The 16,483-nt window shown below is 40.3% G+C and overlaps 1 protein-coding gene across 3 annotated transcripts in view; it reads right to left on the bottom strand.

The window, feature by feature from the left end:
- Positions 1-15,785, bottom strand: part of mphosph8 (M-phase phosphoprotein 8) — a 29,542-nt gene extending 13,757 nt beyond the window's left edge. Inside the window, exons 1-8 of one of the 3 annotated variants that reach the window (XM_085435255.1) lie at positions 15,456-15,785; positions 10,907-11,068; positions 9,253-10,266; positions 8,966-9,062; positions 6,925-7,173; positions 6,671-6,793; positions 6,261-6,349; positions 1,807-4,033 (exon numbers count right to left, since the gene is read on the bottom strand). In XM_085435255.1, coding sequence (XP_085291381.1) covers positions 1,807-4,033; positions 6,261-6,349; positions 6,671-6,793; positions 6,925-7,173; positions 8,966-9,062; positions 9,253-10,266; positions 10,907-11,068; positions 15,456-15,557 — 4,063 coding nt within the window. In that variant the 5' untranslated portion in view covers positions 15,558-15,785. Of the gene's footprint in view, positions 1-1,806; positions 4,034-4,778; positions 6,239-6,260; positions 6,350-6,670; positions 6,794-6,924; positions 7,174-8,965; positions 9,063-9,252; positions 10,267-10,906; positions 11,069-15,455 lie in introns of those variants that run through there. The other 2 variants (XM_085435257.1, XM_085435256.1) reach the window with 2 other exon arrangements.
- Between the last annotated feature and the right edge of the window lie 698 nt (positions 15,786-16,483).

Genomic DNA, 16,483 nt, shown 5'->3' with positions numbered 1-16,483 from the left:
GCTACATGTGTTTCCCTCTTTATGCACTGAAGCTGGCACGTTCCCTGAGTTCTTCCAGCAAGATGGTGCACCACCACATTATGGGTGCCAGGTCCGAGCATTCCTAGATGAACAGTTTCCTGGAAAGGGGATTGGTCGTCGTGGGCCAGTTGAATGGCCCCCAAGGTCTCCCGATCTGACCCCCTTAGACTTTTATCTTTGGGGTCATCTGAAGGCAATTGTCTATGGTGTGAAGATACGAGATGTGCAGCACCTGAAACTACAGATACTGGATGCCTGTGCTGGCATTTCTCCTGCGGTGTTGCTATCAGTGTGTGAAGAGTGGGAGAAGAGGGTTGCAATGACAATCCAACACAATGGGCAGCACATTGAACACATTTTATAAGTGGTCAGAAACTTGTAAATAACTCATGAAAGAATAAAGTTACGTATAAACCAAGCACACCATTGTTTTTCTTGTGACATTACCAATAAGTTTGATGTGTCACATGTAGGGATGGGTACCGGTGTCCGGTGCCATGATGGCACCGGTTCTGACATAAACGGTAGTAACCAGACCGAAAAGCAGCGCACATTTCGGTGCTTTATTTCGGTGCTTTTTTTTCCTGAGCTGTGATACACTTCTAGCCAATCATTTTACGTTTCCCAGGATAGTAGGCGGGGCCAGGTACGTACGTTCAGTTAGAGCAGAGCTACAGATTAAAAATGTCCAAGGCGAAGCGGTCAAAAGTCTGGCTGTACTTCACAGCAAAATATGCAAACTCAGCAGCCTGCAACAAGTGCTTTAAGCTGATACTGTGATACTGTCAAAGGAGGTAGCACCTCAAATCCGATGAAACACCTGGCGACGCATAGCGTTTTTTTTAAAAGCCGAGAAATGCGCCGTATTTGATAGCTTGCTGCGAGACCTCACACTGTGCACGTTGGGTGGGTTGCCAGTTATCGGACCCGGAGCAACATCCCCCAAAAACCCGAAGAATAGAGTCCTGGCCCCTAGCCCTACCAGTGTAGCAGAAATGATGAGGATGATGATGGCAGCAGCAGCCGTTCTTCTCTGCGTGAGTAGCTTAATGTTGTTCGAGTGTAATTTACGTTGAGTAGGCTAACCACGTTATTACATTAATGCATGTAAGGTGAACTAGCAAACATCATCATAGCTACATGCGGCTGCCCTCTTGTTTGATGGCAGATACTCCCTTCACCCTGGACAAAAAGGCTAAAATGACCAAAGAAAAAGTGGGAAACAGCTGAACATGAGAGGTTTTTGGACAAAGTTTGTGTTTTTTTTCCATTGTTTAAGCACTGCTTCCAGCCAAGAGTGATACCATATATGCCCCATAGCTGCAGAAAAGGCTAACATTGTTATCTTTTTACAAAAAAAACAAACAAACAGCTGAACATGAGAGGTTTTTGGACCAATTTTGTGTTCTCCATTCTTTAAGCACCGGTTCGAGCACCGTTTAAGCACCGGCACCGTTTCAAAAGTACCGATTTGGCACCGGTATCGGATAAAACCTAAACGATACCCATCCCTAGTCACATGGCCCTCTTCCTATTGAAAAAACAAAAGTTGTATCCAAGATGGCCGACTTCTAAATGGCCACCATGGTCACCACCCATCTTGAGGAGTTTGCCCCCTCACATATACTAATGTGCCACAAACAGGACTTTAATATCAGCAACCATTCCCATGTTATTACGGTGTATCCATATAAATGGCCCACCCTGTACAAAGGTCAAGAACAAAGTAAATTGACTCAGAGAGCAGCTATCAGCTATATTTTGATAGAACAAAAAGGTACTTACCATCTTTTGCACTGCTGTCTGGAAGTGATGGCAGCGTTCGATCCATCTTGAGCAGCTGTTTGCTCACTTCTTCTAGCTGGGATGCGTTTTTTAAGAGTCTGTAACACTCCTGGCTGCTCTTTCCCAACAAGTTGGCCACTTGATCCAGTTCATATTCATTAAGGCTCATTAACTGCCAGGAGCTGGCAATTTGCTCTCTTAATGACGAGGAAAGAAGTGCTTCTGGGTTTTTAACTCCACATTCCATTGCAACCCGTCGGAAACAATCCAACGCTCGGATGAAGGATGGACCTTCAGTCCGTGCAAAAAGGTATGGGTTTGTTTTTGACACACCTGCTCGTTCTCTATTTTCAACAAGCAAGTCAATAGACAAAACCATGCGTTCTGTTAAAAGAACCAGCATGTTCCTTCCATACTGACCTTCTAATTCCAACCTGGTCAAAGCGGAACCAAGTTCTAGCTCCAATTTTGTGCTTTTCCTTATTTGATCTGCAGAGGGCACAAATATTCCTTTGCTCTTTCTCTGAATGTAAGTTTGCAAAAGCAGTCTACCAATATTTCCTACCCTTCCTCTGTTGAACAGACAGACATCAGCTAAAGTTGCTTCACTGAGCTTTTTCCACGTTGACAAACTAGGACTTTCTTTCAGCTCCTTTCTTGTTTCGTCTCCTTCCTCTGTGATAAACCTGTGAAGTTTCATCAAGTCTTCTGTCACAGTTGATTTGTCCACTTCCACTTTTTTGACTTCTTGCTTTAGAGAGGAGGCAAGTGTTTTGCGAGAAAAACACTCATTCCATTTTGTATCAAGAAGTTGTATGAATTTTTTCACTTCGCTTTCTGATTCACTGTCCTCCGTCATGCGACTCTCACCAAACGCAATTTCTGCAGCTCGTTTCAAAGAGTATCCAATCTTCGTGACAAGGGAAATGCTTTTAAACTTACTGGAACTGGGGTCAAATCCACTAATCCTTTTGACCCCTTGAACAGCTAATTCAAATCGGGATGGCAGACATATTTCATGCAAGTACTTTACACTCCTGTCCAGCTCATTTACGGCAAGCACAAATCTACCCAGTTCCCTCATTTTTTGTGCAATGTAAGCAAACTGAGACTTGTCATGCTCATATTTAACAGACAATGCATTGCCATATTTACAAATAAGCGGGTCGTTTCTGATATGCCTCGAGATGTCATCTTGATGCATGATGTGGATGATTTCCTCACAGCCTCCAGTTAAGAACTCTGACATTGGAAGCAGCCGGGAGGCAGCACTGTGACCTCTCGTTCTTTTTGTTTTCTCAGTAGATTTATCGTCTCCTTTTCTAGCTTTACATGACCTTTCGTGTCTCCATAAATCAGTTTTGCGATAAAATGCAAAACAATGTTGACAAGGTAAGAAGTCACGAACTGATATGCTGGGTTTCTTGACCTGTTTCTTGGTCACAATTTCCCCCTCGCCACTTTTAAGAACTTGGCAATTATGTTCATAATCTCCTCTATTGCGAATTTGATCAAGCAATGTCTGTCTGACTTTGGAGCCTTTTGGAAAGTGTATTGCATGGGCAACATCCGTTTCCTCCGCATGTTTCCTTTCCAAATGCTTTGCAAGTTGAGCGAAAGCCATTTTGCAGTATAAACAGAAGTGTTTCTTGCATGACTCTTTCTTCTCTTCATCCAATACGCAAGGTGTCATTTGATGCAATTTCTTACAAGTCCTTAGACTTGATCTTGTTGGTTCTCTCTTTTCCACAGTTTTTGTGCAGCGCCGTAATCTTTTAACCATTTCTTTCGTACTTGATGCAGATAGAACCATATCTGTAATACCTCCCCCTACATCTCCTGGCTCGTCGCCTGAGTCATTTGTTTGCTTTAGGGGGTTTTGTTTATTTGACAGCACTTGATCCGAATGATCAAAATTCAAACTAATTTTACTTGACAAACCACCCATTGTGTCATCTGACGTCTCGTTGTCTTCTCCATCCTTTTGGTCTTCCTTTCCTCGACTTTTCTGCTTAGTAGGTGAACCGAATGCTGCGTTTTCTGATTCAGTAATATCCTTATCATTTTTTTGATCATCCAAATCTTGTGGGATATTTTCTTTTGCAGTGCCTGCTTCGTTTCTTGCACTTTCAGTGTTAGAAGTCAATCTAAGAGCATCACTCGAACTTCTCTCTTCAATCAAGTTCCTCTCTCCTTCAAATGACTTCTTCTCACCAATAGTACTCGCCTGTAAAAGAACAAGTATATGTAAGACTCAGAGCCAAATCAGATCCCATGAATAATTTTGGTAAATTTGAAACACAGACTCTTGGAAAAAATGTAGAAGGGGATGCTTAAATTTGTTTTTAATTTTGGTAGATAAATGGTTCTGACATTTTTTTAATCATTCATATATTTTTTTTACTCCTGTTTTAGCACATCAGCACCACGGCAATGCCCCCAACCAAGATCCAGGCCCATTCAAACGAGTCAATATGATGGCCCAAGGTTTAGTAACAAAACTCCCTCCTGACACCTCAAGTCTCACGTACAAAAACCACATGTGACCCATTCAAGTATAGTTAATGGCTTTATTGGATCAAGCAGCGTTTCGACATCATAAATATCTAACCAAGTATATGTAGTAATGGGGTGTTTGATGAAATGCTACATGAAGAAAACAGAATGTGCACTGACACTAGACCTACATCCCTGGTTTGGAATAAACAAATAATTAAAGATAAATTTTTGCTGGGCATACCAGTATTTTTACAGAGCTCACTCGTAATATAACACATCATGGCTTCATGTAAAATATGTTAATACCATGTCCAGCCATTCACATAATAACAGTCACTGTGAATTTTGTCATTTATGCTTTCAAATGTTTGATTTAAAAGAAAATGTAATAAACGGTGGCTACAGGTGCATGCTGTGCATATTGTGTTATGGTAATGACGATGATACATATTCTGAAAGCATACATTATGTACCTGATTCAAAGAGTTCATCTTGTCCAAGCGCTTCATGTCTTCAGTGTCTTCAATCACTGGCTTGTTCACTGCAATGTAAAATGATATCACAGTCTCTAAGGTGCACACATTACAATTTACATAGCAATTAATGACTGTTAGGTCTAAGTTAGCACAAATTTAAAGATCCATTTTAGAATTCAAAATAGTGCAGGGTGGTGGTAGATAGGATTGCATGCATCGAGATTTTAACCACATAAAATACAACTTCATTAACAATAACAATAATTTATATACACTTATAATGGCTCTCTGTCCTACTGAGCCTTGAATTAAGATGGTAAATTAAATAAAAATGCTCCTGAACTTGCTGAAAATACCCAGGAATAAGAGTTAATTTAATCACATCCACCTCTGCCATATTCTTTCTACTGTAATACTGTAGTTCAGTCTGAAAGTACATAACATGGCTCTGTAACTCAAAGCTACACAAGTATAATTCAGCTTTAAAACCCTACTAATTACAACAGTGTAGGCTCTGCTATATAAGAAAACTTTTATATTATACTTTATAGTATTACACTAGCATTTCTAACAAGTCATATTTATGTTTAACAGCTTTTGAGACCACATCCTTACCTGGCTTTGTTGCAGAAGGTGCTTGGAGTTCAAGAAAACATCTCAAGGAGTTGGATCATTGGTGGACAGTAAAAAGTAAAGTCTTTGGATGCGCATCTTGAAGAAAAGAGTACTTGGAGCACAACACGAAAAACAAAATTGTTCTTCCATCTAAAAGCGACGTATAGTTGTCTCATTAGGATGCTTCAGACGCGTTGGGATAAGCTATTTTTTTCACGTTTTCTCAACAATATTTTCTTTTACTGCTGATTTACTAAAACATTTGAAATATCGGATACAAACTCATTATTGTAACAGACAGGGAAAATTGTTAGTTTATAAGTAGCAGTTTTATGTCATAATAAACATCTTTTTGATATTTTTGTAAGAAGGGTAAAGACTGCTCAAAGCAGCTAATATTAGTTTATATGTTAAACACTGTTTAAAGTGTCAAATATGCTTTTAACGATGGTTATGCCTAATGTTTTCCATTTTCCATTTATTTAAAACAATGGTTCTTCTTTCGTAAAACCAAATGTAATTCTGATGCAATGCTAATTATGCATTTGTAACTGGGGGAACTATAGGGGAAAATATTAATGTCTATAAGTGTCATATGTGACAGACATAGCGTGATAGACCATAGTCACCAACTGAATTCATATATATTTTTAATAACAATGCAATCCCTTCAAAACACACACGCACACACTCACTCTTGGGGCCAACCAAGGTGCAAGCTGTGGAATTCTTTAAAATGTGTTTGTGTCTTAGATTTGAGTGCTCAGAGTCTTGAGATATATAAAAATCAAAAATATATTGAAGTAGGGCAGAAACTAGCGAGGAAATAAAACAGACAGCTGGGTAATGTTTATTAGAACATACCTCTTGGTCCAGATTGTAGTCCTCTTTGGAATTAAGTGCCAGTTTTACAGCCATGTAATCTCCACTTTTTACAGCATCTCGCAACTCATCTGGCAAAAACAGGTGAGGAACAAATGAAGTTTAGAGAAAGTGGACATTTAAAGATCTCACGCTCATTTAATTTTTCCTTCTTTTAAATGCCTATTTATTCAAATCTCATAGATCCTCCTTAAAAATGATGTGACCTACTGTGGACACAGAATTCTTTTTATTACAGTCACGGACATAAAACCGTTTTTCTCCATGTTTTTGGTAAACTGCACTCAGAACGAATAATTTGGATGGTAAACAAGTTGTGGTTTTCTCATGGCTTGTTGCAACTAAAAGCAAAAGTCTTCTAAATACCAAGATAGTCATCAGGAAACACTCACTTGGTGACAAAGGTGGACCTGACAAGATCTCGTCCTCTCCGTTAAGATGTTTCTGGAAATCATCCAGAGTCATCCAGTCCAGATTAAGGTCCATTCCTAGACTCAAAGTGGCCTGGCCCTTGTCTGTAAAACACACAATGCAGAGATCATCAACTGGGATTTCACTCAGAAAATAAATCTAAAATCAATGCATTTGACAAGTGAAGTGTGAATGTCATATTTGGAGGCATTTGTTTAGCCAATCAGAAACATACCAGATTTGTCAGTGCCCTCTGGTGGGTCCTGGGTATCATCACATGCCATAAAGAGTCTAGGCTCACTGTCCTCCCTTTTCTTTCTCCTGTCATCAGAAGGGGTTCTCCGCTCCCAGCTTTGCCGCTGTGGTTCATCTGTCTTATCCCTACGCTCCCGGGTATCATCTCCAGGCTTCGATTTCGCCACAGATTCCTCTTCCCGCTCCTCGGTGTCCAGGCTGAAGCCATAACTCTGAACTGGTCGCGAAACTGACATTGAGGGTGGCAGACAAGATAAAAATACTTTTTGAACAACGTGTCATAAAAATCTAAGACATCAAAAAAAAACAGCTTGTTCTTTTATTGTTCCTATTAGGAGTAGACCTAATACTCACTTATAAACCTGGCCATATGTTGGAATAGAAGAAAAAAAGGTTTGAAATCTCAGGGAAGCCCATACATGTCAATTTAAAGAATAAAAACGTGCAAACATGGAGAGTGTGCGCGTTTGTGTACACACACTCAAATGCTCTTGTTGCAGTTCCTGGTTTTATGCAAGTTTGCTAACAAAGAACTACAGTCTGTCACGTTTAATTAAAAATACTAATAATGAATGAGCTAAACATAGCTATTTTTAAGCTATTTGTGATTACTCTGATCGTCACCAAGTCCTGAGATTCCTGTCAATCACTGCGACACACATTCCTGACACATTTTGTCTTCTGAATTAGAGCTGGTCAGCAGACGAACTATATAAAATACACAATAATAAATAAAATAATAACTTTTGATTGTTTGACAGATCAAATATTTGACCAACACATCTGATTTTAAAGAAAAGACGTTTCTAATGCTGCACGTTATGCTCCTGACATGCAGCAATCTGTTACATTTACTTTAAATCTTTTTACAATACAAGGAGGTGCTGGATGATACTTTTTAATAACAAAATGCTGCTAATTTAAACCCTTTTTCTATGATAACCATTTATACAGCACAGTTCTTTGTGTTCATTAAAAGGCAAACTACACCCTGGCATAAAACACTCGGGCAGGAAGGGGTTAAAGATGCAAAGACATGTAGACTTTGTTTTCACACACCATAGTCTATTAGAGCTCTAGGTTTACATTTCTGTGATCTGCTCTCATCTGGGGCATGTACTATGAAGCAAGTTTAACATATTCAGGATCTATTTTCCTCATCTGGCTTCACTAACAGAAAGATCAGCAATCCCACTAAGAATTCACTCGAAGATGCTTATCAACTCGATGGGGATTCCCAATATGGCTATAAGCATGTTCACATAAAAGTGAAGCTGCTGGCACCACAGGACCAATGACAAGCATCGAATTAGCCTGCTGATAGCAGAGCGGCTGGTTTTACAAAGGAAGGATAAAAACATAATATTAGAAAATATCAAGAGGTGAGACACAGAATAGAGACTGAAAGCAACACAGCTGCTGTAGATAAATAAGAGGTGTGTTTGAAGGGAGCAGTTTAGTGTTAAAAGCGCTGTTTGAAGGTGCTTTGGTCACAAAGACCTGAAAAGACTGGAGCTACTATATTGATAAAGTTTAGCTTATTTGAAGGCAGGAGAAAAAAAAAGCTAGCAAAAATGCTGACTTTGTAACTTAACAGAGTATCACAGCTGTGGGAGAATCTGACAGATTACAGTTTTTATTCCAGAAAGACAAACGCTTTAGGTGCTCTTACAAAGTTTTAGACTATGATTACTATCCGTGCACTGGGGTCTCAGCGATCTCGCAGGAATGGTGACACCGTTTTCTGGAGAACTGACTGATTGGTATATGGTGGTATTTTATACCCTGGTATAAAAATTAACCATCTATTTGGGTTAAACCCTCACAGGCCTCTGGAAGACAGAGCTGTTATTAGAGTTTTATTGTAGGGCAGTAACCTCCTTGGCCCTTTAAGGTCAATTTTTGGAGCCTGTATAGCAACTAGTATTTTTTCCTGTCATGGATAAGGTCCTTTATGCCCAGCGGGATTGGTCTGAAGCCACATTGTGTTAATCTGATTCAAGTTCAAGTTTCATGCATACCATCTGATTGCTTGGGCCTCTCCGTCTTCTCCGGCTCTTGTTTCTGAACAGGAGACTCTTTGGTTGTTTTGGGAATCTTCTCAATTTTTCCCAATACCTAAGTGTTGGGACAAAACACAACAACAACAAACTGTTAACACGCTGCATTTCTTTTTTAGAGGAAAACCTCTGAGCTGCATATCCTGTTTAAAATAGCAAAGAACATCATCTGAAAGATCACGTTGTGTTTTTTGGTTCCATTTATGAAATACTGGATGACAAAGTTAAAATAGAAATAAAGTATACACCTTTGTGGGTTTGCTGCTGCTCTTCTCTGTGGTGGGTTGATTCCTGCGGGGGGCGCGATCCTTGGCCTCGCAGTTTAACAGGAACTTTTCGAAAAGGTTAGTTGAACCTGTGGTGTCCTTCTGTCCCAATATCTCGTCCTTGGTAACTTCCTCCTCCTTACTCTTGGTGACACCAACAGTTGTAACAGAGGACGAGGACGACGAGGACGATGTAGATGGGACTTTGGGTGGTGCAGACGCGCTCTCCTGCCCTTTGCTCTTTGCTTTCTTATGTAGGGTGGAGTTGTCACTGGAGTCTGATTGTAGCGCAGTATCCTCTTTTGCTTTAGAGCTATGACTCTTCAGTTTTTGGAGGCTGCTTTCTTTCTGAGCAGAATCTGTCTTTTTGTTCTTTTTGTCGTGGATAAGGTCCTTTATACCCTGCAGCTTTACTTCCCACTTCCCCTTTTTTTGTCTGGACTTGTCGTCCAAACTGGCTTTTTCCACCGATTTTGTTAAAGTCTCAGTTGATGCGGAATCGTCCATTTGGGACTCTGACGGGCCTTCGCTCACGTCATCTTCCAGCGGAGCAGCGGCCTCGTCTTCAGAGGTTTCGATCTTCCTCTCTTTCTTCCCCTTCTTTTTCCTCCCATCGTCGCCCTTTTCTTTTTTATGCTTCCCTCCCTCTTTTCCTCTTTCCTTCCTGTGTTTCTTGGAGGGAACAGGGTCATCCTCTTCCGATTCAACCACACGTTTTTTTGATTCAGTCTTTCTCTCCTTGGGTGGAGAGCTTGGGGTTGGGGCTCTGCCTTCTTCCTCATCGGTTTCTGGTGCCGGTAGGGGCCTAAACTCTTCTTTCCGCTTGTCCTTCTTCTTTTTCCTTTTTTCCTTAAGATGCGATTCTTCCTCCTCCTCCTCCTCTTCCCGGACTTTCTTCTTCTTTTTCTTCTTGACAGGTGCCTCCGTTGGTCGGTCTTTGTCGCTGTCACTTTCCGAGTCAGCATCAAACACGTCACTCTTTGGAGGCAGAGGTTTCTAAAGAGAGAACGGGAGGGGAAATATCACATTTTGGTAATAGATATTACTTTTTGACCTTCTGACTTAAGGCTCTATAATAGTTTGTCATAAGTAATTAGAGGTCAATAATACTGCCAACAACATTTTGCCCCTTCATTTTCAAAACGATGTCCAGACAGGTGGGAAAATAACATCGATAATAATCTTAATAACAGACAAAATTTGTTTTAAGTTCATCTGTTGTGCATTAGTTCTATAATCAAGAAAGGAAAGATCAGATTACTTATATTAAAAAGGCTTTAAAGCCAAAGTTACAGGCAGTTTGCTTCTGGCTTAGAAACAAAGATGTTTTCTTGCGACATTTAAAAGAATAACTATACCAACACGGGAAACCTCACCCGGCCCGGACACAGAAGACAGATCGATAACTTTAGGTATAGCGTTTATGGCGCTTCATAAACACTATACCTAAACCCAAGAGCGTAACTTTGGGTTCAACATGCGTAAAGCTACATCTGTGCACCAAGACCAACCAAGTCCCACATAGTAGGGGCGTGCAAAAACTTTTATTTGCTGCTTGATGTGTTGGCGGTGGTTACAATGCCTCATTCCCCTGTAAATAATGCCCATGCCTCATTGCTTGAAAGATCAGACTTACCACACATTTCTTGGTTTCTGCCTCTTTCTTGGCCTTAGCTTCAGCCTGTGACTTCTTAAAAGCCAAGAGGACTTCGCGACAGTCTTCCAAATGGGCCTCTGGTTCCCATGTGTCATCGTCAGAGCAGTAGTTCTTCCAGCGAACTCTGTACAGCACTTCACCCTGAGAACAAGAAAGCGAAGATGTAGCGCTTAGCATGACCTGCCCCACTGACCTGACCTGACAGTGAGATCACGAGCCAACAGGATCTATAGAAAACAGAAGACTTCCACATGACAGCTGAGACAAGCAAACACGGCTGACAGGCCCTGTTAGTTAGTTAGTGTTAATTATGGTATTTTGAATGATGCTGTCTGTCTTTAAAGTTCTAATATCAAAAGGTTTACTGAGGAGACACAGGCAAAACATTTAAAGTTGCAGTGAGAACTTGCTGAAAGAAAGTGTGCAAAACAAAAAGTGTAAGAGTTGTAAAAAACTGTTAGTTTCACAGCTGACTTTTGTGTATTAAGAGTGACTGAACGTGAGCAAGAGAGATGCAAAATCCTGTAAAAAGCAGAGGAGAGTGTGAATATTTTCAATCTTTCCAGGGAGATGTTGACAGCGCTGCATCAGACTGTACACATATGAAGTTAAAGCATCTAAAAGGTGCAGAAGCTCCCACTGGGCACTCCGCACTGCTCAGAAGGACCACAGCTTAACTTCCTGTGCATGTGTTTACTTCGCAGGTGGTACAGCCCAGAGAGACTCCAGAGTTCACAAAGACCAACGGCAAAAAGTGTAAAAAGCAAGGTGTTGAAAATATCTTAGTAGAGATAGTATTACCTCCCATTCTACCTCAACAATCAATGTGCACATCACAGAATTTGATTCACGAGCTCAACTGGTCAGTAGAGCTGGGCGATAGAACGATAACGATATGTATCGCGATATAACTTTTACTCGATAGAGAAATTAAGCTATCGCGATAGACCTCGCCGCTCTCGTCCTCTTAAAAAAAAAAAAAAAAAAAAAAAAGGTCAGCCAATCTAAATTAAGTAGCGCAGAGCCGAACCAATCACAGCCGCAGCGTCACGTCGCGTGACTTGTTACGTACAGCACAAGTGCCAAGCCGCACGTGTGTTTGTTTGGGAAGCAGCCAGCGGGTAATGGAGCCAGCGCGTAATGGAGGAAATGAGTGCGCCGACTAGAAAAATCAACCGAGCGTGACCGAAGAGAAAACGGATGACGGTTCCAACGCCGGAGAGATTGTCGAACGGAAGAGCCATAGAAGTTCCGTAGTGTGAAGGTATTTCGGCTATTTCAAGTCTGACAAAAAAACAGAGTAGCGTGCACTGTAAATTGTGCCGAAAGCAAGTCTGGAAATACAATAAACTGGTGCATGCGTCACACTGTGCGCCACGTTATTGTTTCGGTGAAATGAATTTCTACAATACTGTTACTGTTAATTCTACTCTCTGCAGTGTTTAAATGCTTACATATATACACACAGTTACTGTCCCTCCACACATACGACTCTGTTCTGCTTCTATGCCCCAGCTTTGTTTACTTTTTCCCACCGAGGCTTCTAGACTTCTGATTGGCCAACATTTCTGCACGGTTAGGAATCTAGCGCCACCTGCTGCTTTGGCATGTTCATAGCAGCGTTTTCCTTCATTTCTGCCTTTATGTGTGGACGGTAGGGCTGGGCCATATTATACCGTTCACGGTAATACCGGTATAATGTTAGGCAACGATAGGAAAATGAAATATCGCGATAGAATGGGAGTAAAACGCGCATGCGCAGTGCCTTTGTTTTCATACGCACATGGCCGATTGTTGAGTGAAACAGATGATCCAGAATTGGTTTGTAAAAATGGTGCAACTTCCGTGATGTGGAACTGGTTTGGTGTTTGTCCGTCAGATACACAACAAAGCACATTTTTTTGCAGAACATGCAAGCGGCCGTTGTTATTGTCGTATTTGTCGGACTAAGATGCTCTTAAATCTGGGAGTAATCTGGGTCCTAAACTCCGTATGCTTCAGGTCAAACAACACTGCAGCATCACTTAGAGTTAAAAACTGTCTAAATTCTTTCATCTTTAATAAAACGATCAGTATTGCTGCTTTACGAGGTGTAACTATAAAGTTTAACTTCCAGGCATCCATGAAAACAAAAGTTATTACATTTAACGGAGTTAGAAGTTAGCAGGAAGCTAGCGGAAGTTAGCTCGCTAGTTTCGCTAGTTACCTAAGCATGATATAGCATGTTCTGACTGAGAGATTTCTGAAAAAAATCAAACGTACACCTCTGCTATCACTTGCAACATAAATGAAGACAGGAAACTAAACAGCAGTGACGTTTGTAGGGTTACTGAAGTTGGGCTAGCTGGTATATAATGATGTGCTACGTGATCGCTAGCGACACAGCTATGTTAGCATAACATAAACAGTGAAGCTGGAGGACGAACACTAACACTTTTCCACTTATAAAAGTTAACGTGAAGGTTCTTCATGGTTAGAGACAAATGCAATCGCATGGCAGGATGCTGTAAACGGACCAAACTTCAGTCAGGAGAACAACTGAGATAATCCATCCACAATACGAGGTTAGTCATTAATATACTGCAACAACATGGGAATAGAGCAGCTGCCAGAGAATTCAACATTAATGAATCAATGGTACAGAAGTGGAGGAAGCAAGAAGAATGAGTTTAATAAAGTTTGATTTATCTGACTGCTTTGTTTCGCTTAATGTGCCTTATAATCCCGTGCACCTTATGGTCCGAAAAATACGTACTGCGCACTGCAGTTTAATGTTGCAAAGCACCTCTTTTTAACTTCAGTGGATATTATACATGGTTATGCTCAGGATATGTCAGCCCATTTCTAGTGGAAATGCCTTTTGGTTAAACTTTCAGCAAGCAATTTGCATTTGTACTGTTACATTTTTATAAAGCTTTAATGTACATAAAAACCAGCTTCTTGTTTAAGTGAATATAAATGGAAGGTTGTCTTTTTGCGCTAGTAATGTTGTGGAGTTGTATTTTGTCTCGCATCAATTATATCGTCGGTTATATCGTTATCGCAAATTTTCAAATATATATCGTGATAAATATTTTTGGCCATATCGCCCTGCTCTAGTGGACGGGATTATTTTTTAAAACGAAAACGGAAAATCTCCGTTTTCAAAAATACCCGTGTACGTGTGGACGTAGCCTCAGTCTCTGACTGGAAGCGCTAATTCGTCATTCGGCTTTTGTCAGACTAAAGTAACTGTTAAAACTGTTTGAAAAGCTAAGCTATACAACAAGGAGAGATTGAGAATTTCCTTTTAGTTCTCAGTTTATTTGATATTGACAAAAGTTAGTCAGTTTTGTCTGTTCTTCTGTAAAACAAACTAAGATTTATTTTTAGAATTAATATTTTGTTTCTAAGTGGAATTGACAATTTAGTCTGTTTCGTTTGTTCTGTTTTGAAACTTAAACGCTTTAGCGGCTGCCTTTTGTGTAGTTTGCAATATTTGCCTTTATTTATCTGAAAAAGTCTCATGTTCCTTAAGTACATCTACCCTGTTGAACTTATTATGGGAAATAAATATTTAAATAAAAACAAGCTGCTGATTATTTCACATTTTACTTGTGAGCAACGGCACATTTAAATCTTACAAATATAGTTATTTGGCTTATATCGTGATAGATATCGTTATTGCCTGAAATGAAAAAAACATATCGTGATATGAAAAAATCTCATATCGCCCAGCTCTACTGGTCAGTAATCAAGCCTGTACTGTCTCGCTGCTCTACTATGAATATTGATTTCTCCCTTCTTTTGGTGCTATTCAACCAAATTCATTTATAGCTGTCTTTAAAAAGAGTGCAATTTAACCTTTGTAACGAGACCTGATACTCAAAGGAACCCCCCCCCCCCCCCACCCAAAGTTAATGCCACGGACATTACATGTGCTTCACGGCAATCTTAAAAAGAAAAGGTAAAAAGCAAGAAAGATAGCAAATGTAGCTAATGTTAGCTGCTGGGGTCATCTGTGTTTGTGCACGGGTCTAAAGCATGTTTGTCCGCTACTTTATACAGTTAGAAATGCAGCGGTCACAGGGCTCACCCATTATTACCTGGTATAAGTAAATTCAGTGTTAACAAACAGCAAATCCCACCAATCTTCTCACACGCTGCGAGTCCTGCATTATTCGGGGATTTAGCCGATGTAGCCCTGCAGCTAGCAAAATACGATGAAAATATGTGAAAGCCTGCAACGGGTCCGTCCTTGGCCTCAGCAGGGGAGAGCCGAGCGGACATCATGGGACAAGTTGTGCTTGGAAAAGATGCTATGTATGGAGGAACAGCGACCCACGACTAAAACCAGAAAACCCATGTAACAAAGTAACACACAAGCAATTTTGTGCATGTAAATGAACCGCAGAAACGCGATTCTGCTAACACAAAGGGTCTTTCCACCGTTGTTGGTGGGCTATGCCTCGTGAAAGTGGACTGAAAGAAATGCCAGCCATGTTTGCAAAGCTAGCCAGGCGGCTACGTAGCACTTAGCTATTTTTACCTCTTCCACCCGCATGTCAATGATCTTTTCCACTTCGTACACGTCTTCTTCCTCATCTTGTTCGCTGTCCGCGGGCTCTACCTTGTCGGTTTCAGCCGCCATGGCTGTGTGGTAGTGTTGGTTTCCTAAAATCTGCCTGTTTTGGGTTTTGCACTCGAAAAGGCCGCCGTGTTGACAGAGGTAGGACGCTGCCGTACCTAGTGGTACTACAGACTGCACTAGCTCTGCAGCTCTGAGAGGGCTGAGCTGAACGCAGGGCAGTTACCGCCCGCAGTCACGAGAGGCGTTCAAATGCTGCTCTTAATCGTCGAACGTATCACACCAAAATAGTATTTACAAAAAATAAAACATTTTATTTTTGCTGATGTACTAAAAAAAGGCGATTTGGCGATAATTAATTTTAATCGAAACAATATATTACGCTATAATACGCTAAAGTGATTTAAAACCAACAAACAACTATTTCATTGCTTTCCATAACTTCTGACTTTTATGCCCTGCTACAAGTTTAAAGAATAACAATAATTTTAACAACATATATATTTTTAAATTTTCTCTTTATTGTTCTGTTATTTCAGGCGATGACGCCCAAAAGTTCGAAATGTACTAAAGGCATCAAAAGTCAGTGATTTGCGAGCGTTGAAAACACGTTGCCTGGTGAAAACAGACCGTCTGCTAACTAATTATACATATTTAAATATAGCACACATCTTCCTGCACAGAACAAAACAAAAAAACACGTCATCCACTCATGCTTTTAGTCTTCAATGTATAATATTTTAATAATCACAAGTGCAATATTGAAATGCCTTAAAAGCCACAATATTAGCAACATGTTTTTCAACTGAGTAAACTTTAAGCAGCTTTAGAAAATTAAATAATCGTTTCAGTTTACTGCCTAAAACAGAAGTCACTTCTAATAACTTTAATCACCTAAATTTATTGTAACATTACATCACAAACAACACAAATACAGCAATACTAGTAAAAAATTATGATGATAATAGTATTATTATTAATAACAATAA

Source organism: Copadichromis virginalis, linkage group LG16 (genome assembly GCF_057382275.1).
Source record: "Copadichromis virginalis isolate Kocher_CV1m ecotype Utaka linkage group LG16, C_Virginalis_male_GT1.1, whole genome shotgun sequence".
NCBI lineage: Eukaryota > Metazoa > Chordata > Actinopteri > Cichliformes > Cichlidae > Copadichromis > Copadichromis virginalis.
The sequence above is the reverse complement of the archived record's forward strand: the minus strand, read 5'-3'. Positions and strand labels throughout refer to the sequence as shown.